This window comes from Ranitomeya imitator, chromosome 9 (assembly GCF_032444005.1).
Source record: "Ranitomeya imitator isolate aRanImi1 chromosome 9, aRanImi1.pri, whole genome shotgun sequence".
In the NCBI taxonomy this organism is placed as follows: domain Eukaryota; kingdom Metazoa; phylum Chordata; class Amphibia; order Anura; family Dendrobatidae; genus Ranitomeya; species Ranitomeya imitator.
In genome coordinates, this window is record NC_091290.1 from 30,319,956 (window position 1) to 30,344,181 (window position 24,226).

The window sequence follows — 24,226 nt, forward strand, 5'->3', positions numbered from 1 at the left end:
CAGTCCCTTAGATCATTGAACCCCCTCCTTCATTCCATTCATTGTCTTCAGGACTTTCGGAAATAGTGCGCTGAACCCTGCCTTCATTCCATTTGTTGTCTAAGGGACTGTTGGAAATAGCAGAGCGCTGAACTCTGCCTTCACTCCAATTTCCAACAGTCCCTTAGACCATGAATGGAGTGGTGGCAGGGTCATTGTCTATTTTCAACAGTTCCATAGAGAATGAATGAAGTGAAGGCGGGGTTCAGCGCTCTGCTATTTAGCTGTCCCTTAGACAATGAATGGAGTGGAGGCTGGGTACAGTGCTCTAAGGGACTATTGGAAATAGAGTGCTGAACCCCACCTATATTCGATTTATTGTTGATATTACTGTTGGAAATAGCTGAGCACTGAACTCCATTCATTCTCTATGGGACTGTCAGAAGTAGTAGAGCTCTGAACCCCTCCTTCACTCCATTCATTCTCTATGGGAGTGTCAGAAATAGAGTACTGCTCCCTGCTTCATCTCCATTCATGGTCTCTGAGACTGTTGAAAATAAAGCACCCTACACTGTCCCACCTTATTCATTGTCTATGGGACTGTCACAAATAGCAGAGCGCTGAACCCTGCCTAGTCTGACAGTCCCAAAGGCAGAGCATCCGTTCTATAAAAGATGGTCTCTGTAGAGTTCAGTCCTACAGATCACTCGGACCCCAGCGAGCAGCAGCTCATCCAATGAATAGAGGATAACTTATGATATTGGCAAAAAGCCCTTTAATATCTCATAGATGTCACTGCAATCCATACATAACATCCATACAAATTATCCCTCCACTTTATCATACAAGTCATCGATTTTATCCAGACAAAGCGGTACAAAAATATTTCATCTTTACACCCTCTTTCATGTACGATTCAGATTTTTTTTCCATTTTTTTTTCCAGGTGTGTGCGATGCAATAAATAAAAGCAGAGGAAGGCGATGTTATCAATTCAGCTTTATTTCCAATGGATAAACACTAGGTTAAAGTCACATTCATAATTACAGTTTTGGAAAAGTAAAATTCAAAAGACATTCTACGTTCCTTTTTGTTATTGCTCTAACGTTAAGACAACGGCGACATTATCCAGTTAGTTAATGATGTAAACAAGGTAACAAAATACTGGTATTACAAAAGTTAATGGTCCACAGTTAACAATGATTCGGGGTTACAATCTTCACCATTGTGGCTACTTGCTATTAACGATTATTACGCCTTTCTACCCTATGGAGTGGAGAGAAGAGGATGATGTCTCTATCGCGGTTCTACTACATTGACTAAAAGCACAAACTCTACAGAGAGAACGCCGCCTCCTAGGCGCCAATATTTCTCCATAAATGAATGCTCATTCGGCACGCGCCACAAATCTGATAGAACAGTAAACATCTATTGCAACCAAATGCAGGGATACAACCATAAGGTGGTCCATGAGAAGGTAGAAGGGGAAAGGGGGAATATCGACACCCAGAAAATGGAGGTTAGACACCCGAAAAGCCTGCAAAAGGTAAACAGTGTAAACATCAAGTCCCCCCGTACCCTATGTGAACAGTGGCGTAAGACGGGCACGGGGTACGATATGGTCCAATACAATAAAGCACTTGCAGCTGCAACTTTTAAACTAATGTATGTAAAAAAAAAAAGCAAATCTTAAGATAAATTCACACACCCCATCTAAATTCCCAACACGGCGAGCTCTTGTGCGCAAAAGCCTGGTATAACTTAGGGATTAAATGGGCAGAGTACACTTTTGCATAGACTAAGCGGATTAAAATGATACCCATTTTATAGTAATCCAATGGACCAGTGCTGAGAAATCAAGCTACAAAACCGTATGTAAAAGTGGTCCATCGACACACCCCATATTTAATTTTTGGCTACTTTTACATGTGGCTTTAAAGCTTGATTTCTCAGCAGTGACACATTGGGTTAAAAGGATTCCTGCTTCATAGCAATTCGATGTGATATTAAAGCTTGATTTCTCAGCCTTGACATTTTGAAGCTGCGTCAGATTTCTATAAAACTGCTACCATTTTAATCCAAAGCTTAATTTCTCAGCGCTGGCACTTTGGTACCATTTTAAAACCGGGATAGTGTTAATCTAATGTTGTTGTACTGAGAAGTCAATTTTTTGTATTAAAATGATACTAATTTTATAATAAACCAATGTGGTTTTTTAATGCGCCAGAGCTGAGAAATCAAGCTTTGTAGAAACATCAGATTAACTCAGAAATGGGTATCATTTTAATCCAAAGTGCCAGTGCTGAGAAATCAAGCTTTGGATTAAAACATCAATTTTATAATTTGATGTGGCTTTAATGAGTCAGTGCTGAGAAATCAAGCTTTGAAGAAACATTGGATTACTAGGAAATGGGTATCATTTAATCCAATGTGCTAGTGCTGAGAACTCGCATAGTAAATTGGAGGATTGACACACCCCATATTTAATTCTTGGCTACTTTTCCATGTGGCATAAAAGCTCGATTTCTCACCACTGTCACATTGGATTAAAATTATACTCATTTACAAGTATTCCAATGTGGTATCAAAGATTCATTTATCAACACTGATACATTGGAGCCACGTCTGATTCCTATAAAATTAGTATCATCGTAAACCAAAGCTTCATTTTTCAGCACTGGCACATTGCTCTCATTTAAAAACTGGGGTCACGTTAATCCAAATGTGATAGAACTTGAGAAATCAATTTTTGGATTAAAATAATACATTGAAGCCACGTCAGATTACTATAAAACTAGTATCCGTGCTGAGAAATCAAGCTTTGAAGCCAGATTGGATTACTAGTAAATGGCTATCATATTTATCCAAAGTGCCAGTGCTGAGAAATCAAGCTTTTAAGCCACATCAGATTACTATGCAACCGGTACCATTTTAATCCAATGAGGCTTCGTAGTAATCAGATGTGGCTTCAAAGCTTAAATTCTCAGAACTGGTACAACGGAGCCACGCCAAATTACTATAAAACTGATATAGTTTTAATCCAAAGTGCCAGTGCTGAGAAATCGAGCTTTTAAGCCACATGTAAAAGTAGAAGAATAAAACAAGGGGTGCGTTGATGCACTTCCAGGTTAATGTGCATGTAGACTTTAAAGCTCGATTTCTCAGCTCTAATATATCAGATTAGTACACAGGCAGCATTTTTGTTTTTTTTCTGGGACTTACACAGCCATACCATTTACTTTTCATTTTTTTGTAAAAGTCTCCTGACATTTTCCTTTAGAAAAAAAAACAAAACAAAACTGCACATGTAAGGAGATCTGTAATAGTGGCAGCCATGACACCGGCTGCAGATCAGACATCACATTTATCAGCATCTGACCCAACCGGGTTCACATACAGTTCATTGTATTTCGGATATTGAAAGGTCTGAGCTCTTACAAAAGTGCTGCGCTACGTATGGCTCACAGGCTCCTCGCACGGAACGAATCTGTGAACAGATCAACATTAAATGGAAAATACAAAGACCTTTACCTATTCACGTAGCCAGACTTGTAACAATTATCTGATCTGACATATGGGGTGGGGGAGGGGAGGTAAAAGCGGCCTATGTACTGGACTTTTGAAACAATTAAAATGCGGAACGTTTTAGCAAAATGTTATTAGCACAGCGATTAGAGCCGCTTGTGACGGAGATGAGATAAGCGAAGGCACCCGCCGAGTGATAAGTGACATTCAGTCTGCTCCATTTGGGACAGATGAGAGTAAATTCTCCAGCGAGCGAAGAGTTAACGCGGGGGTTAGAGGTGTCGGCGATGAGTGCTCGAGGTATCAGCAAGTGTTGTTAAACAAGTCAAGGTGAAAAGAGGGGCCGGGAATGAGAGCCTTAATGCAGAACACATCGCGTAGCGTCTCTCTGCTAAGACTTTATAAATTGTTTACTAGGCAAGGGAGGTTAGATGGTGAAAAGTTCTTAAAATAGGCACAGCCCAAAGGCACTCGAGACCAAGGGTAGCCTAAACAAGCAGCTGGCAATCCCTAAATGCCTATGATTTTCCCACAATGCACAGCTGCTGCCCTAAATTAAAATTTAGTAGCTGTAGTGCTGAAGGGCAGGCAAGTCAGGCTTCGATAATCCTCGGTAAGAAATAAGCTGAGGCTATTTGATCGAGATTGTACGTTCACCCTAAGTATCCCAAAACCGACCAAGAAAAAATGGCGGCCTAAAATCTTTACCACCGTCCCCGTGAAGCAACGTCGGCCCCGGAAAAGTATTATTTCCTAATGCAGTGACTACAGCAAACTGTATCTTTACGTAAAACTCTAAACACATCCTCCGGAGACAGATTATGTCCACAAAGTGATCCGAGCTACGACAGTCACCATTCCTTGACAACCTCGGCATCTGCCGAATGGTTTACAAACGGCTCTTCACAGGGTCCCTCTCTGAGGGGTCTTGATTAGGTTTTCTTGGCGTGAAGGCAGCCATCTTGACACTTACAACTTCAGCTTTGTAGGCAAAAGCAAAACGAGGCAGTCTTAATTATTATGCACAGTAAAAGGAAAACCGTGCTAGAGTATAGCCAGCTGAGAAATAACACGTTGAAAAGAAACCGATGCATTTCTACAACATAATACTCCTCATCATGATGATGATGTGTTACATTTTTGGATTATTCCTATTGATACACGTGCACTTTAATTGAAGAATATCATGATTTTAGGAGAAGAAATAAATTCCAATGACTAATTCCAACCTCAAAAAGACAATGAAGGAGGTGGATTCACAGCTACACCCTAAAGCAGGATTCACAACTACACTGCTCAATACTACTGTATAATGTCCTTGATGCTACGGCTACGTCTAAAAATGGGCTACTCAAAGTCGGCAAACCTAGAGATGAGGGATTCCTGTTCAGCTATGTATAGGCTAGGGAGTGTAGATTGTTCGCTATGAGAACTGATAACTAGAAAGCCAGTAGAGGGGGAAAACTGGTGAAAATATAATAGCCAGAAATAGTGTAATTTCTCATGTACACAAGCAGGACCGCTTATTTCTTATACCGTAAATGTAAATTACATGCTAGGCCATCAAATTCATTCTCTCTGCCTACAATATGAGGCTACTCTTCATTTACAGCCTTACAACTTGAACATCTAGTGCATTTCCAGGATTAAATGGACCATTGCTTAAAAAAAAACAAAATTACAATCCCAGGTCTTAAAGGCACCAAACAGCAACTGATAGAACAAAGCTGGCCACGAAGAAGAAAAAAAATGCATAATATGAGACAAAGATAAGAAAAGAAAGAGCTTAATATTTTTACAAACTAATTGCATAGTGTCATATAATAGCGAACCATAACCTAGAAAGCAATGATTTCCAGTACAAAACAACAAAAAAGTAAACTTTTGTTGTTTTTTTTTAAAGAAAATTGATTTTTTTTTTGTCCCCCCACTTATTTTTTTTTTAGGATACGCTGCATTAATGTGCTGGGATTGTGGACAGTGGGATGTAAACCATTGCAACGGTTAGTTATGGTCAAGTGTTGCACCTCTGTCCGTGGTGCTGAAATCTTCGACAGGATCTTGAGTGATACAAGGGATGATGTCAAAGAATGCACAGGTCAGTAAGCGGGCAGTAATTGCTGGTAATGATGAGCGAACGTGCTGGGATAAGGTGTTATCTGAGCATGCTTGGGTGGGTGCTCGAATACTATGTTCTAGTCCTCGCGGCTGCATGTCTCATGGCTGTTCGATAGCGGCTACCATGCAGACTGCTTGTTTGTTAGGAAATCCCTGCATGTGTTTCAGCTGTCAGACAGCCACGAGACAAGCAGCCGGGGGGACTAGAACATAGTATTCGAGCACGCCGAGGACACTGTTAGCACACAAGCATGCCGACACTGTTTGGTATGAGAGGGATGCAGTCACATCCTTCACTGTAGGCAATGGGCAATCTAATATCTAGGGGGTCTGATGCACATCTAATCCCTATTCATTAAGGAGCTGGATGAAGCAGGAGTTGCAAGCTCAGCTTTTATATTGCAGTTTGGCACTAAAGAGAAGGAATTGGAGAGATTTAAACATCTGACTCCTTTACAAGCAGTAAGCAATCTCCGGGAGAACAATTTCTCCACACCTAGATAACAGCGCAGATTGGCAAATACTTTATTCCTATCGTTTGTCTGAGCGCTCAGGGAGAAAAAAAAAAAGCTTGTGTGTGTGTTATTTAGCAAATTATTATTTTTCAGCAAGTGAAAATAATCTAGATATCAATTTTTAGGTCCCTAAACCCACATGTAAAGCATTTCATTTACACTGACTGCGAGAGGAGTATACGGCACCCTCTCGATCTAGGCGTTTCACTCATCCCCTTCCCGGCACAACTCTTCCAGTTTTATGTTCAATCTATTCTATTTCCAGTACGAGATCTTCTCCCTCCAGATGCATGTCGGGCTTCACATAGATCTTCTTGATGGTTCCGGAGACAGGAGAATTGACCAAGGTCTCCATCTTCATGGCGCTCAGTACACAGAGAGGCTGTCCTTTCTCAATGGTCTGGCCTTCTTTGACCTTGATGTCAATCACTTTTCCGGGCATGGGGGCTCCAATCTGGCCTTTCACGTCCTTCAAGGCCTTGGGGTGGAAGTGCATCTCCTGCAGACAAGGGAGAGAAGAAATAATGACGCAGAACTTAAAAAAGAAAAAAAAACACTTTTATAAGTAATTTTGACCATATTCTTGATTTGTCGTTTTCTAGTTTCTACACTGGTGATAATAGTGGGTGCCATGTAACCAATGTAATACAACATTTTGGAAGGTTCACAGTTATTTGAATCCCTTAAAAAGAGGTCTTTTTACATTTTGGCCTATCCTTAGTACAGGTCATCAACGTCTGATCGGCCGGGGTCCGAAACTCAGCACCCCCCGCAGATCAGCCGATATCGATGGTGGCCGCCAGCCGGAAGTACTTACTTGCAGACCTTGGACGTCTACTTGTAGTGGCCACCACACATCTGCCTCCTGCTGATTTGCATAGGAGGCGAATGTGCAGTAACATACCCTGTCCACGACAAGTAGATGTCTAAGCTCCGCAAGCAAGTATTCTGGCCGGCGGCCACCATCGGCGGGAGTGCCCGACCGATCAGACATTAATGACCTATCCTATCAATTTAAAAATAGAGGACAACCTCTTGAAGAATATGGACAGCAAAGTTTCAACCCTGTAAATATTTTCTTCCTAAATGGTCACAGTTTGCATACAAGAAAACAAGAAACTCTGTGATATGTCTGAGAAAAATATACTTCTTTTTGCACTTGTCAGCCATGTCTTCCCATTAGTGATGAGCGAGTGTACTCGTTACTCGGGTTTCGCCGAGCACGCTCGGGTGGTGTCCCAGTATTTTGTAGTGCTCGGAGATTGTTTTAGTCACTGCAGCTGCTAGACAGGTTGAATACATGTGGGGATTGCCACATGTATTCAGCCTGTCTAGCAGCCGTAAATCATGCAGCTGCGGCGACGGAAACTAAATCTCTGAGCACACCCGAATACTCAGACACCACCCGAGAATGTTCTGGGAAACCCAAGTAACGAGTATACTCACTCATCAACACTTCTCATCCTTTTTGCCTACTGAATTCATCATTCATTCACAAATTCAACTACAGGCATTGTTTTTATATCAGAATGTGTAATTAAAATAACGTTAGAAACCTTGCCGTTTTCAGACTGGCCACCAAGGCCATTTTAGACTGAGATCCCGTTCCTTACAGAAGACCTTTCAGAAGTCTCATTATCATCACAGACAGGATTACATTGATTGGTAAGATCTCTCTCTCTATATATATATATATATATATATATATAGAGGTGTTACCTTTCACAATAAATGATGGCACAGCTCACCCTCCACCCCCTGAACTTCTTCAATAGCTTTTTGAACATGTTCAAGAGATGGCAGTCTGTGTGAAAATTGCAAGATTTCCATTTTTTCTTTTAATACAGATCATGATAAGTAAAATGAAACATTAAAAAACAAAATTAAGATAAAAAGCTTAACTTAAATGGGTCATCAGGAAATGACCTACTTTTTAGTATTCGCATCTACTCCCTAGGAGCTACTTGAAGACGCCTTACCTTCATGGCCTGAGTATCTTTAACAAGGACGGATCGAAGCTGACCATTGAGCTCAAAGAAGACTTCTCTTTGTCCAGCCTTGTTCAGGTCCCCCAGAGCGAGCGCTTTGATGTGTAATGTTTTTCCTCTTTCCAATTCCACCTGAGAAATTAATATATAAAAGGAATAATAGAAGAGTTTGTAGTAGATGGATTAGTCAACCTTACATTTACATGAGGTTCTCTCATTGACCTTGGGCGCCTTCCCACTGTCTGTAGATGAATCATCTCTTAGTCACAAGATTTAGGCGCCGTACCTTGTTGATTCCACATCTATTTCATGGTGGAAGATGTTCATAATCTCCAACACTTAGAGGGGTATTCCCAATCTTGGACATTTTTGACATGTACTCAGAATATAAAATGTCCAATATGTACTGACCGCAGAGGTGGGAAAGTATCTCCAGAACAGGGTCTAAGGTGGCCCAGCATCTGCAGAAAGGAATGTTTAAAACCTCAAAATTCTTGAAAACTAATTGAAAAAGGAAAGATATTAAAAACATCCAAGGCATAAGGTACTCCGGAGCTACATGTTTCAAGTCTATGCGGGACTATTAATCATGATCATGGGTCATGACTAGGGTTGAGCGAAACGGATCGTTCATTTTCAAAAGTCGCCAACTTTTGGCAAAGTCGGGTTTCATGAAACCCGACCCGATCCCTGTGTGGGGTCGGCCATGCGGTACGCGACTTTCGCACCAAAGTCGCGTTTCGTATGACGCGCTTGGCGCCATTTTTTCAGCCAATGAAGGAGCGTGGGCAGAGTGATGACATAGGTCTTAGGGGCGTGGACGCCTATCGTCATCTTGTCGATTGTGCGCAGTAGCGATTTGCAATGTTTTGAGAGAGAGAGAGAGAGAGAGAAAAAAAAAAAAATTCCCATTGACTTTGCATTGGGTTTCGTGTTTCGGTCGATCCCCGACTTTTCGCCATAATCGGCCGATTTCACTCGACTCGACTTTAGAGATAGTCGGGTTTCGCAAAACCCGACTCGACCCTAAAAAAGTAAAAGTCGCTCAACCCTAGTCATGACTTGTATAGACTCGAAACGGGTAGGCCTGTTGCCTCCTATACCTTGGATGTGTTTAATAACAGGCCTACGTGTTTCGAGTCTATGAAAGTCATGACCCATGATCATTATTAAGAGTCCCCAATGGACTTGAAACGTGATTCTCCGGAGTCTCTTACACCTTGGATGTCTTTAAAACCCTTCCTTTTTTTAATTCGTTTTCAATTACTGTGAGGTTTGGAAAAGCCCTACGTGCAGATGCTGGACCACCTTGTTCTATTTTTCCTTCATGTATTTTATTGATGACCTACCTTTTTAGGTGGTGGTCAAACATCGATGACCTATTCTAAGGATAGGCCATCAATATCTCATGATGGATAAGCCCTTTAATAATTTCTACAGAATGATTAACCTTTTCCAGTCTTTCATGGACACAATACCGAATGATGGCTGGAATCCATTAAAATATTAAGTTTTGGATGGTTAAGGCCACTGTTTTTTTGCAAGAGCGGCAAAAATGATTCATTGTACTCTCTTTCTCTCTGCTCATTATAGCAGGTTTTTAACTTGGCTACCATGAAAATAGTTAAACCTGATAAAGTAGGAAAACCAGGTTGATAAAATGTAAAATCCTGACCTCAACCACCTGGACCTCCTGTGGTTCTACTGAACTGAATGTAGGTCACCAGAGAACGAGAACTGCATCAGAAAAGGACTATCCTTCCATACATTGTATATCCACATGGCTTATAGTAAAAATATTTTAAATAATTAAGTTCAAGAAGTTTGTTTTATATGTCTCAGATTATTTTTATTTTTTTTTTAAAATAAACCCTCTTACCTCAAATTCCTCAGCAATATTGGGTCCCTCCAAAAAGAGTCGAGTGTTGAGACATTCTACAGGACCAAATTGAGTACTGAAGTCCTTGTATTCCTCAAATACTTTAGGATACATAGCGGCAGACATAATATCCTCTGGAGTGATATCATCATATTTGCTCTTCAAACCTTCTTCCAGCTTAGTAAAGTCCATTGGTGGCAGCGTGGCCCCGGGTCTACCCTCGATGCGTGGCAGGTCTTTCAAAACCTGTCAAAAAACAAAAAAATTTGATTTGAGATTTTCTGAGAAAAATTGAATTGACAAACTTGTGCCAAATAGATTTTGGTTATGCAGATTGGGTTCAGAATTTTAAAATATTTAATATTCCAATTGTTTGGAAATTTGGAGATGTTGAAAACTATAACATAGGTTAGAAAGTCATTGTAGTGTAGTTACCTTTGTGCGTAAGGGTTCTGGGAAACCTCCATAGGGAATTCCCACATAACCTTGTAGATACTCCACCACCGAGAGCGGGAAGGAGAGTTCATCCGCCATAGTTTCAACTTCTTCACGAGACAAACCATTGTGCACCATGAACTGTGCCAAATCCCCCACAATCTTGGAAGAAGGGGTTACCTAGAGCGAAATGAGAAGATGAAATTACTTATTATTTGTCCTGATACATTTATTGAACGGCAAGTATGTCGCACAGAAATATAGTGAATCCTTCCAAAGACTATCTAGGCCAGGTTCTTGTCACAGTTTAGACACAAACATCAGTGGCTCGTCGAAGCTCTTGTTTGAAGCCATAGGAACTGTGATTCATAGGATCCGCTGATGGGGCCATTGACTTTAATAAATCAGACTGAGTCGCTTTGTACTCTGATCAACTGAGTTTACGCAGCATCTACATTTTTCCAGGCAGACAAAACAACGCAGGAGACCATGTTTTTGGGACCGTTTGAAAAAGTTACGAAAATTAGGTCAGACTGAGCACAAATTGACTCTCATATACTTAATTAAAAAGTCAATGGCCCCATCCGTGTGTTTTAGGCATGCTCTGTCATATGTGCAGAGGTCACTACGCAGAGAGGTGGGAGGTGGAGAGCAGTCACCATCACAAATTGTGAATGGTGGATCCGGTGTCATCTACATAAAGGCGTATCACCTTATTATGGAGCTCAGTGACTAGTGTGAAAACTGCAAGACTCCAGAATAGATTTCTATAAGTACAGAGACATGGAAAAGGGTCTTGCTAGGTCAAAGGAGCTTCCCTTGTTGTCCTGTAACAGTTTTTTTTAATGTACCACAGGAGGATAATATTTGTCCTTCTAGTGAGGTTGGTGTAATTTATCAAGATGGTTAATTATTAAAGCCAGGCTATTTAATGATCTTAGATCTTCATCTACATGGGTGTTAACATCTAGTCTTTTTTTTCTCATCTATCATTACTCCTTCCCAAGCTATTAGAAACTGCAGCCAATTAATTCCAGACCGGAACCTGTCAGTGAGCATTAATTAAAATGAGTTATAATGTGGATCTTAAGAATTTCTGATAAATGCATTACGACCTGGATACTTCATGTTCATGTTGCTTTTAACCAGGGCAAAAAGCGAAAGGTGAACAGTACCCAGACCACTGAATATTCTCGTGTAGGGTCATACAGTGCACAAGGGTTATCGTCTATTAATAATAAAGTTAAAGGAACCAGATTTCATTTTTTACTATCTTAGTGCAGACGACCAGTTCTAATTCATAAAAGGGTAAAAAAAAAAAAATTCTTCCATGGCCTTGTCCTTTGATCTCACAAGATAAGACTGTAAACTACGCAAAAGCCGATAGACAGCGGACTATCGAATGAGGTCTACCTGCCGATAAACCCATGTACTGATGTGACAGTGATGTCCATACAACTGTCTACTACATAGGATGAAAAATTAGGGAGCCGCAGCCGATGATTCCTGATCACAGACATATCCGTGTTCACGTTATTACTTTAGTCATTACTGTTTCGAGTTGTAAAACCTTCTTTCTGGATTTCAGCACAGAAAAGAGGATTTTTGGTACTCACTCTAAAAATCTCTTTATATATCCCCCAATGAAGGCCGCAAGAAACTATGATCTGCCCTCTCTTTAGGGTTGATCGTAGTTTCTGTACCCTCCAATAAAGGGCCAGAGAAATTTGACTTTTTACTGTCAGATGGTCAGGGCGCCCTCAAACATCTCAGACCTTTTGAAATGGCAGATTCTGACCACAACAAACGATTGCTGACTGGTCCAGTGAAACGAACGACTGTCCGTCTAACCCGAGGAAAGTTCGTAATCGGTCAAAACACTGGACGGCCATGTTGATTTTTTTTTTTCCCCCCCAATATCGGTCCATGCAGTCAGTGAGGTGTTTGAGACCATAGTTTGTCGGTCAGTCTTGTGATGTGAGTGGGGGTCTTTAGTGTTTGGCAATTAGACGGACTTGTACAAGGCATTCAGTGTGGAATGTGTCATCACTCACATTAGTGATGAGCGCAAATGCTCGTTACTCGCGCTCTCGTTACTCGCGTTTTCCTAGGGTGCTCAGGTGTGCATAGAGCATCGTGGGTGCTCGAGTGACATGTTCGCCTTCGTCCAGCTGCATGATTTGCCATAAAACATGTAGGGATTGGCTGAAAAACACTGCGGACTAGTCGAAAGCAACTTCTATGGGATTTTTTTTTAATGTTTATTCAAAGTAGCATGGCTCAAGTGATCCTCAGGGGCGTGTCTTTGGCTGCTATGCGAGCCACACCCCCTTGTAAAGACTAAGTATTAGCATTAAATAAAAAGACCCATATCTCAGAAACCATATGGCGGATTAAAAAAAAAAAAAGTGGATTACTCAGGCAAGCAGCGTGAATAAAAGATGACCAATAACTGGCCACTCCTGACCGGGTGACAGATCCACTTATAATGTACCATAAAAAGAACCACGTCTAATATAATCAAGCCGTTCTGCTGAAAATTTAGATTTATCGCAGCTCCGCTACACATCATTCTCCGCCTCAGGCTTCGTTACTAATCAGAGCTCTCGAAAAATATATTTAGGTGGAGAATCGCAGTCCCTTTATTAAGGGAAATCCCATGTAAGCCATAAGGTATTGTACAATAAGGTATTATTACATTACCATGCTCTGTATGTCAGCGACATTTCGTAATGACAAAGACAATAGTCTCCTGTGCGCAGGGAAACCTTGTATCCGCTTTGCCTCGCTGTCTATCAAGCTGTAATATCTGTCACATAAAACCGTGTACTTTCATTATAATAGCCTTTCCTGTAGATTTATTAGCCATCGCAGCGCACGTATATGAGACGTAACCTGACAAGTTATTACCTTGATAACATCTCCAAGAAGTTTGTTGGCTTCAGCATATGCCTTCTTCACCTCCTTGAACTTGTTCCCCAGACCCATGCTGTGTGCCTGGAAATGAAGGTTGGTATATTGGCCTCCGGGGATCTCATTCTCATAGACATCCGCGTTTCCAGATTTCATGGTTGCCGTACAGTCAAAGGCGGCGTAGAGACCTCTGGCTACTTCCCAATACTCGCTGTAGTCAAACACTTTCTCCAGCTGGATCCCTAAATGAGAGTAAGAACCAACGTAATGGGCAATCATGGAAAACGCCTTTTATAAAGGGGATGTCTGGGACTAGTGAAAGGTCTAGAAACTGTCCCATGCCTTCTCCTTGACGTGTGTCTGGTATTGCCCTTATAGCAATACGCTGTAAACATATATCCAACGGGCAATAACAAATAGTAAAGACCCTGTCCCAGTCAATGCATGATCTTGTTACAAAGCTTTCCACAGATATATCTCCTCTATCTCATCCCGGTGTACACCACTGCCAATGCTCTACATACTCCGACCCTTCAATTCCCATCTCTCAAGACTTCTCACATGCTGCACCAGTTCTGTGGAATGATTTACCCCAAGCAAATAAGTTAATTTCTGACACCCACGGTAGAAGAACATAGGGTAGGGCATCTTTTTAGACAGAAATTGTCTGTACTCTTATTACCATTATTCCTTAAACAGTCATCAAATCATTGAACAGCATCCCCCCACTCTCCTTCTAATACTATAAAGGCCCCCAAACACATTAAACAGAGGTCAGCTGACTGATCGTTCAGTTCCCTGTAATGTGAGAGCAAAGTGTAGGTGCAGAGACCATGATTTCAGATATGTGTCACTTACTAAGCTGCTTGCTATAGTTTTGATACAATCAGGGTGTTATCAGCAGGAGATTATCAGTAGAGGACAAGGTCTTACGTGCAAGCTAACCTGTGTAACTCCGTTTCCACTACTGATTGGCAGCTTGCTCAAGCCAATCAGTTGTGTGGGCGGGGTTATACACAAATCAGCATTCCTAGAGCTGCAGCAGAGAAAACTAAAGATTCTATCAAAACTGCACCAATCAGCCTAGTAAGTGATACATCACTGGAATTAGGTTCTTTGATCTCGATTACCTGCTGCCAGATTCCATTTAATACAATGGATACCGTTTTAACATTTGTCTCACCCCAATTCTTGATATTGTCTCACCCCAATTCTTGATATTTTTTTTTTAAAAGGTTAATGTAACGTCAGATTAATTACGATCAAACAGTAAGTCAACGTATAGCTAAAACTGCAGCTCGAGCACAAATCCCACAATTAAACCTATACTCCAATCATGCAGGTGGCACAAAAAGGGGTTAGCTGCCACGTAACCGAACAGCAGCCCGCCCGATGTGCCAGCGCTCGGCTTTTTAAACAGGGTCCAATGCCAGCTGCTAATCACTGCTTAAGAGGCAGCGCTCCCAGGGCACATGTAACACTTGCAATTTGTTGCTTTTAAAGCCCAGACAGCTTGCCAAAGCGAATGCCAGCGAGAGCACAGGGGGGACGTTAATACGCAGCCACTATAAAGGGGATTCTCTACATACGTAAAGGAAAACACTTTAAGGATCTGTACCAGAAGTGCCTTCATTAACGTGAGCGGAAGATAGCCAGCTATGGAAATCTGTACTGTCCGTATACAGAAAAAGGAATTGTGCTGCCATAGCTTGCAGCGGATACTGCACCATCCGCCAGAATCAGAGCTGGCAAAGATAATAGAAAAAAACGGAAATTCATCAATACTACATATTGCATTTATAATTTCGTTATTTTGGCTGGATGGTACGGAAAAAGAACGGGGGGCATCTTCTGCTTGTATATTAGGCAACTGCTTTGCCCCTCGCCCCCTCCTGCAGTCAGTGATTGGCTATATATGCATATATATATACTGCAGCTAGAAGAACAAGATTTTTATATTACATTATTAATGTCATAATCTGGTCAGATGGAAAAAAAAAAATGAACATGGACATCTTCAGCATAGTTTTTTGCTATGGCCTGATTCCAGCGATAACTGGGCTGCTTGTTACAGTTTTGATAGAATCCCTATTTTCTCTGCTGTAGATGCGGAGCTCTGTATAACCCCGCCCTCACCACTGATAGGCAGCTTGCTGCCAATCAGTGGTGTGGGCGGGGTCACACATTAGCTGGACTGCTGTGAATGTGACACCTAGTCCTGCAGAAATAATCTCTTGCTGATAAAATACTGTTTGTACCAAAACAACCGAAAGCTGCTGAGCAATTGACATATACTTTGAATCGGGCCCTCCCATAGCTATAATCTTCACATAGCATTGTAAATGGAAACGGAGACATGAGCCCAAACCATCAATGTTTGCTTTTGGAGAAATCAACAGTTCTAAAAGAATTAAAGGAAGTTAAAAAGGCCGACAACTGTTCAAATTGTCAGTTGTGTATGGCCCAAATTACAGGTACAGGATACCTCGCTATGGAATAAAGGTGTTCTGTATTCTACATATATATGTCGTATGTTATAGTAAATCGGTTGACACACGGATAGTAGACAATTGGGCTTACCTGTGTCTAGGTCTGTGCCCTTTGTACATGCCACCATTGCCCCCATACTGGGCTGAGAAGTCATCCCCGACATGGAGTCAATCGCTACGTCCACAATGTCCGCTCCGGCCTGTGCACACGCCAGCATGGAGGCCACCCCGGCACCAGCTGTGTCATGGGTGTGCACGTGAATTGGGATGTCTGGAAATTTGTCTCTGAGAGATCGAATTAACAAATCCGAAGCTTTAGGCTTTAACAATCCCGCCATGTCCTAGAAGCCAGAAAAGCAGATAATAAGATTTTGAGGGTGCCTACGACACAAACCGCTACGAATAGTTTGAGTTACATATTTCCTTCCACATTTTATGTCTAAAAATATATTCCAGACACTTAGTTACGTAGGTGGATAAAAGACTCCGGTCCATCAAGTTCAACCTTTCTCCACCAGTTATACATTGTTTATCACTAGACTATGTATAACCCCCATTAGTTGTGAAAAAAATCACCCAGCCCTTTAATAAATGCTGGCAAAGTATCTTCCATTACTACCTCCTCTGCGGAAATCCACAGTCTGACTGCTCTAACTGTAAAGAACCCTTTCCTATTTAGCTGCCAGAATCACCTTTCCTCCACACGTAATGAGCGCTCCCTAGTACTTGGAAGGAATAAATCACTTCTATAAATGGGATTGCCTCTGTGTTAGTGATGAGTGAACGTGCTCGGATAAGGTGTTATCTGAGCATGCTCGTGTGCTAACTCAGTGACTTCGGCATGCTCGAATAATAAGTTCAAGACATCGCGGCTGCATGTCTCGCAGATATTCGACAGCTGCAACACATGCAGGGATTACCTAACAAACAGGCAATCCCTCCATGTGTTGCCGCTGTCGAACAGCTGTGAGACATGCAGCCGCGGTGTCTTGAACATATTTTTCTAGCACGCCGAAGACACTCACCAAACGAGCATGCTCAGATAACACCTTATCCAAGCACGTTCACTCTTCGCTAACTCTGAGGTGTCTTTTTTTTCTAAGCTAAGCAAGCCCAACTTGGGGTAACAATACATTAGGATCACAAGATTTTATCTCTTTATACACCCTAAAATCCCTTTGGCTTTTGAAGCTGCTGCCTGACATTGAGCACTGCAGCTCAGTTTACTTGTAACCAGAAAACCTACGTTATACTCAGGATTACAGAGCAGGAGAAGATTTCCATTTAATATAGATTTGTAGCAATAGATTACAAGTAGACTTTGGTCATTATTTCCCATTGTCACGCTGTAGACCACCAGTAGGGAACGAATCACTTTCACACATAAGTTATTACATTCCCCCAAAATTCCCTATACAGTACCTTGATGCACAAGATGTGTGTTCCAGCTTTGACAAGTTCTTCAGCCAGATTTACATAGTAATCCAATGTGTACTTGGTACGAGTGGGGTCCGCTACATCCCCAGTATATGAGATGGCGGCTTCCACCACGCCACCTGCTTGGCCTGCTGCTTCCATTCCCAAAATCATGTTAGGCAGATAGTTCAAAGAGTCAAACACTCTGAAGATATCCATTCCATTCTCCTTTGCTACTTCGCAAAACCTGGAAAAAACAATTAAACCTTTTGTTCTTGGAAATCCACTAAACCTATAGTCTCAATGATGGGGTCTGCAGGAGTAAGGGGCTTCGCTTTGGTGGATCTTGAAGGGACTGGCATGCAAACACTAAATGTGGCAACATCTTGCAAGTTTTCAAGGTGTTTTACCAGAAATCTGGCAAAAACACTGACAAACCAATGCCAAAGTCATCATAAAAAGAATGATGAAATTGCACCCCATCCAGAAACTAGTAAATGTATCAGTCTGAGGCATCTGCTGGTTGTAGAAGATCTATTTAGGCTATGTTCACATTGTGTTTTAGGATGCTGTCAGTCGCTTGGTCGGGGCTCATGGCCGAAGCCCTGAAAAATGGGATTCAGATGTTTGTGACCGAAGGGGCCGTTGACGGATCATTTTCAGCAGTATCTGCCTACTTGAAGCTGGCACCAAAACTTGGTTGACAGTTCTTTGGTGCTCACTTCAGATAGGAAGATCCTGCCAAAAAATGATCAACCAATGCCCCCATCAGCGCAGACGTCCAAATCCCATTCTCCAGGGCTTCCGAAGTAAGCCCCGATGGAGCCACTGACGGTAGCCTGAAAACACAATGTGAACATAGCCTTACTTGCCATCTCGTTTCACGCTTCTTGGGACACGAGGAGTCTAAAGGCAAAGTTAAAGAAGGACACATCTGTATATATTATTTTACCAGGAGACTTACTTAAAAACTGCATTATCGGGGTAGTTGGTATAACCCACTGCATTTGCACCCCTGAGAAGCATCTGGAAGGGGATGTTTGGGATGAGCTCCCTTAACTCTTGCAATCTTCTCCAAGGGCACTCGTAAAGGAATCGCATGGCGACGTCAAAAGTTGCTCCTGTAAAAAGAATAAAACAATAGTCCATGTTCCACCATACTTTGTCCAGCGCCTAGGACCTCCGTGACCGGTTACCCAACATTTGCAAAACACGGCTCTGATAACGCCATCCATTATTGAAGCAGAGTATTTTTTAACTCTGTGATCCAAGGAGTAACATTTGAGTGACATGTCAAGCCTGACATGCCAAGGTGAGGAAACTTAAGCCACAATGCTCCTCTGGGAGATATGTAAATTGTCTCTTCAGAGAGGAAGAGGGCTGGAACTCTAGCACCACCTATAGGATGCAGCAATCCTAAGGGTCAATATCGACTCTCTAATGCTGCCTGCTACATTCCAGAGAAAAACTTTCGAAGGTTGGCGAGGGACAATGTGTCTCCAAGGACTAGTCCAAGAGGCTAGTCCCAGGTGGCTTCCCTCCGCCCAGGTCTAGTTGACGGATAGGCCTCTTCCTATGTGTGTGCGTACTAATACATCGGAGTCTAAGGAGGCATGGAGAAGATGACTAGTCTTAGAGACTCGTCTCAGGCATCGAAGATCCAGCTCTGTCGGCTTTTTAAAGGATATCTTCTGTGAAATGCAGCAGCGTTGCAGAGTAAAACCAAAACCACTGCAATAAAACAGCTGCTACCCAATTCATACTGCCGGTTTTTGATGACCGCCTCCACTTAAGTAATTTTTATTGTCATGGTTTTTGTTTAGAATGTAGACAGTTTCTTCAACAAATTCCTTAAAATGTGTTTGATGAATTTGGCACAAATGCAAAGTTTTTTTTTTGTTCTTGCCTGGGTTTTTTTTTTTATTAAAATGTCACACGCCCCCTTCAATAAGCTTTAAAATGAGACTTCAATCTTCAACTGCACCAAAAAACATTAAAAAAAATTATACAGACCTTATACTTTACTATGGTAATGGAGTACAACTGCAAAAATTTAGTGACATTTCAGAAAATTTCCAATGAGAAATGAACAAAAAAAAAAAAAATCTGGAAATTGAACATGAAGCCTAAAATGTTGAGCATTAAAAAATGGGTAACGAAACCCCTAAATTTAAGACCTCAAAATGTGCAAAAAGAACACTGATGAATCAAGGCCGAAAAGTTTCTATTCAAGCACATTAGCGCCATCGATTGGCCACAAACCCATAACAAAATCCACATGGAGCACATAAACTGTTTTTTTTTTTTAAAGAGTGAGGAGTCCAACCACTAAAAGAGAATCGGTCAGCAGAATGATATAGTGGCACAGGCCCCGATTCCAGAGATGTGTCACTTTATTAGATTGTGTTTTGCTGTTTCAATAAAATCAGTGTTTTATCAGCAGGAAATTAGCACTACAGGACTAGGGGTCTCGTGCCTCCTGGTCCAACCCCACCCCACCTCTGATTGGTAGCTTGCTAACAATGTACACAGAAAGCTGCCAATCGGTGGTGTGGGCGGAATTTTACACAGCTGAGCAGCAAAGAACTGCTAGATCTGTAGCAGAGAAAACTATAATTCTATAACAATTGCTGCACCCAGTAAACTAATTGACATCACTGGAATCAGGCTCTCTGTCCCTACTTCATACTACTGTCAGATTACATAGCAAAACCTTTGTGACAGATTCCCTTTAAGGTCTGTCTACTACAAGCATGGAGAATTAAATGGTAATTCCCAGTTGAGACATGCTACTTTTATTTCATAGATTTACGAATCATAGCGGATCTTACCTCCCCAATTTTCCAAACTGAACAGGTTATTAAAATTGTGCGAGACAAACGGAGAGATCTTTTTAAGGTCGTGAGTACGAACGCGTGTGGCAAGTAGTGACTGGTGGGCATCTCGAAAAGTAGTGTCCATGAGCAGAAGTCCACGGTGTTTGCGGATGGCCTTTGCGAAACCCTCTGGACCGTCACGAAGAAGGATATCCCTGAACCCCGGAGGTGGCTCACCTTAAATGGGGGGGGGGAGAGGGGGGGGGAGTTAGGAAAAACAAACAATCCTGAAATATCAGCAAAGATCTAGTGACTCCCCCAAATTACTGGCAAAGCATATATGAATTATTAGCAGCCAATTTAATTTTAATGCAAGGTTTACAGAGGAGCTAGAACACTGCGCCGGCCAGAGAAATATCTGTAGCTAATTTCTTTTATAGAATCAAGGTCTTAGTCTACTGACCCAGTAGGACATCACATCACATATTAATGTTATAAGGTTATAAAAAAGGTTACGAAAAAAAGGGGTACAAAAAAAGGGGTACAAAAAAAGGGGTACAAAAAAAGGGTACAAAAAAAAGGGTACAAAAAAAGGGTACAAAAAAAGGGTACAAAAAAAGGGTACAAAAATAGGGGTACAAAAAAAAGGGTACAAAAAAGTTATAAGAATGTTCATATTACTTACTCATTGGCATTTGAGGAATTGCGGGATCTATAGTAGATGGTTTGGCTTTAACGGGAATGGGAGTGGTTGGTCCATTTACCATCACGTGACCTGAAAAAGGCATTTGTTCAACATCATCAGTCGTTGCCCTCATTTCCCTTTCCAATTTTCCATCGATCCGGTCTGCATTCGATATGTACATTAACGCACGTGTGACCTGTGTATACGTCGTTACTCTCACCTAGGTAATGAAGGAGCTTCTGTGCTCGGTTCTGCACAGGTCGCAGGTTGAAGAGGTCAGGATTTTCATCAATAAATTGGGTGTCCACTGTTCCGTACAGAAATTGATGATTATTCAAAACATTTTGCAAGAAGGGAATATTTGTCTGCAGAAAAACATACAAAAAACCCCAAGAGAATTAATGAAAACATGAAAAAATACAAGAAAAATAAAAATGAGTATAAGTTAGAAATTCACTACCATAAACACAGATAGTCAAGCATACCTGTCATTTTAGGGGACTTTTTTTGGGGGTATAAGCGGTCTTGTTTAATGACTTGTATTCTGCCTTTTTCCCCTCTGTTGCTGCCCTCTCTCATTTTCAGTTGTTTCTGAGCTAGTGGGTGCAAACTGCTTTGATGTCTCTTGTACACAGCACACAGACATGAGGGATTCCTGCTCTCATCTCTGTATAACATGTTGAGAAGCAGCAGCAGAATGCAAGGCATTATACAGCAATAATGAGCAGTGTACCTGTGAATCCAGCATTAGAGATAAAACTCTTACTGGAAAGCAGAATCACCATCTTTGTGCGTCTCTCTCACTGCACTGTTCCTTCCCCCCCCCCCCCACCTTTTCTATAGACGTCAGTAGACGGCTGTAAACTGATCCCTCAGTGTCTTGAATAAGACAGATTCTAGCTGTTTTTCATCTATAATGTTAAGTTCAGGAGAGGAGTGAGGAAAAAAATGGTCCATAAAAGGACAAAGAAGTATATTTCTCTGAAAAGATATATTACATAGTTTCTTATATATGCTTGTACTATTGATTATGTAGTTTTTTATATTGCCATACTACAGATTTAAGAAAAGTTTGTTGAAATGACAAATTATTTAACTTCCACCTCGAACATCTACCAAAAATTATTTTGCTATGCTTTTATAGAGGTTGTCCAGTACTTTTATACTGATGGCCTATCATTAGGCACCTGGATGTGATCAGTTGCGGAGCTGTGCAGCACAGATCCGTCAACTGTATAGTGGCCACGGCCGAGTACTTTACTTTCACCCCCTCTTCAATTAGGGTCATATCTGCAGTTTCCGGTTGCCGTCACTGTACAGTTGACGCAGTAGTGCTAAGCAGCTACACAACTTGTCACATCCGCCCGCCATAGGCGCCGGAATCAGCCGATCAGCAGGGGTAAGAATAAGGATATATGGCTCTCCTATTAGGTGAAGGGGGCTCAAGAAGTGTTCAACGCGCAATACATAAAATCCGAGGAAAAGATCATCTTCATTTTGGAGTGCCAAGCACTTTTTATTTTTTTCCATCTTTAATTTTATTGTAAGGCAATCCAACAAAAAATAATAACGTTTCGTTCTTATACTTGCACCTTCATCAGACACGAACTGCCATTTGTCAAATAGGGTATATAACGAAATGAGAAGCCTTAACTCACTAAGGCCGCTTTTCTATAATGTTTCTCCTCTGGTTATAGGACTTGTTTCACCAATAGCAATTTGTGTCTGATGAAGGTCCAAGTATAGGGATGAAACGTTGTAAGGCAATCCAACAAAAAAATTCTACTGTTTCGGTCCTATACTTGGGCCTTCATCATGGGTGAGGCTTCTCCTCCTGGTTATATCCCCTATTTTGCTAATGTGAATTTATGTGTGATGAAGGTCCAAGCATAGGACTGAAACGTGGTAAGGCAATCCAGCAAAAAATTCTACTGTTTTGGTCCTATACTTGGGCCTTCATCGTACACGAATTGCCATTGGTCGATAGGGGATATAACCAGATGAGAAGCATTATAGAAAGGTCACCTTAGTCACAATGGGCGAGGTGAGAATTTGTAGTTGGATTGCCTTACAACGTTTCAGTCCTATCCTTGGACCTTCATTAGACATGAATTGCCATTGGTGAAATAGGGGATATAACCAGGAGGAGAAGCCTTGCCAATTGTGACCAAGTTGGCCCTTCTATAATGCTTCTCCTCTGGTTATATCCCCTATTCGACCAATGGCAATTCGTACCTGAAGAAGGCCCAAGTATAGGACCGAAACGTTAGTTTTTTGTTGGATTACTTTACAAATAAAATCTGCGAAAAAGATCATCTTCATTCTGGAGTGCCAAGTACTTTTAATCTTTTCCGGCCTAGAAATAGGCCCTCAATATAACAGTAGAGGAGAACCCCTTTAAAAGGGTGTGTAATGATTAAAAAAGTCAGTTATATACCTCTAAGGGCAGGGTCCACTAATGCAGTGGCCGCAAACCATGTCCACACGTGGGAATGAAATATCACAAAAGTTTGCAGTGAGACTTATCAGAAAACTTGTGCGCGGCCCCCATTACGCTCCAAGATTGCCATCTGACAGTAATACACGAGAGACTACACAAGGAAGACCATTTTTCCGGGGCACAGTGTAACAGTTCTTTTAAAATCTCTGCCATGCCCCTCAGACATATCTGTACTGCGACACGAGCTTACTGAATGCATTTTCATTAGATTTAGCAGAATATTATCAGAGAGGAAAATATGGTGTGAAAGAACAAGGGCAAGAAAGGATGAGGAGAAAAAAAAAACTTGATAGAAGATTGAGACTGGAACACACAGGATGACGCCAATGTCCCATTTCTTGGACTCCGGGGAGCCGCTTACAGCATCGCTGTGGTTGCTCAAAGACCTGCTAATTAGAGCCGCAATGATTAGGCCCGGGCTGCAAACGTGGGGGCAGCGTGAGAGAAAGGGTCCTAGAAGATTGGGCTCAGACAGGCTGCTTATGCCGGGAGACGGGCAGCAGTCACGGAGATTCTGCGTGTAAATTGGGCTTATGATGGCATGTTGTCACTCATGGATGACAAACAGGGCGCAGGATCCCAGGATTTGTGCAGGAAATCAACGCAGATCGAGTGACTCATTCACTGACTCGTGTCACACTAACAGCTCGTGCAACACGGATATTTAATGTGCATGTCTCCTGATTGATAAGCCATTATCAGAAGCCTTCCTGTGAGACAGCAGTTGTTACGGAACCACTCAGCACCCAGAATATGTTGTGCAGTTATATGTATGTATAATAGGTTCCATGTGAGATGCATGTCCCTAATGCATCAGCCCACAGGCTGCACCCTGGGCAGAGGGGACATGATATTCCCCTTTTGTCCGCCCCCCACCTCTGTAATTCCCACAGTAAATGATCGGCAGGCTCCGGCCACCTGCGGCTATTGTAATGTATGTCTGGCCTGCCGCTTTTCTATTGGCCTGCC

The 24,226-nt window shown here is 41.8% G+C and overlaps 1 protein-coding gene across 2 annotated transcripts in view; it reads right to left on the minus strand.

Annotated features, from left to right (window-relative positions):
- Window positions 1-960: 960 nt before the first annotated feature.
- PC (pyruvate carboxylase) overlaps window positions 961-24,226 on the minus strand; it is a 358,273-nt gene continuing 335,007 nt past the window's right edge. For both annotated transcript variants that reach the window (XM_069740167.1, XM_069740166.1), the window contains exons 11-21: window positions 20,978-21,122; window positions 20,758-20,847; window positions 20,088-20,309; window positions 18,221-18,377; window positions 17,263-17,503; window positions 15,932-16,181; window positions 13,349-13,593; window positions 10,439-10,618; window positions 10,004-10,249; window positions 8,116-8,256; window positions 961-6,635 (exon numbers count right to left, since the gene is read on the minus strand). In XM_069740167.1, coding sequence (XP_069596268.1) covers window positions 6,387-6,635; window positions 8,116-8,256; window positions 10,004-10,249; window positions 10,439-10,618; window positions 13,349-13,593; window positions 15,932-16,181; window positions 17,263-17,503; window positions 18,221-18,377; window positions 20,088-20,309; window positions 20,758-20,847; window positions 20,978-21,122 — 2,166 coding nt within the window. In that variant the 3' untranslated portion in view covers window positions 961-6,386. The remainder of the gene's footprint in view (window positions 6,636-8,115; window positions 8,257-10,003; window positions 10,250-10,438; window positions 10,619-13,348; window positions 13,594-15,931; window positions 16,182-17,262; window positions 17,504-18,220; window positions 18,378-20,087; window positions 20,310-20,757; window positions 20,848-20,977; window positions 21,123-24,226) is intronic.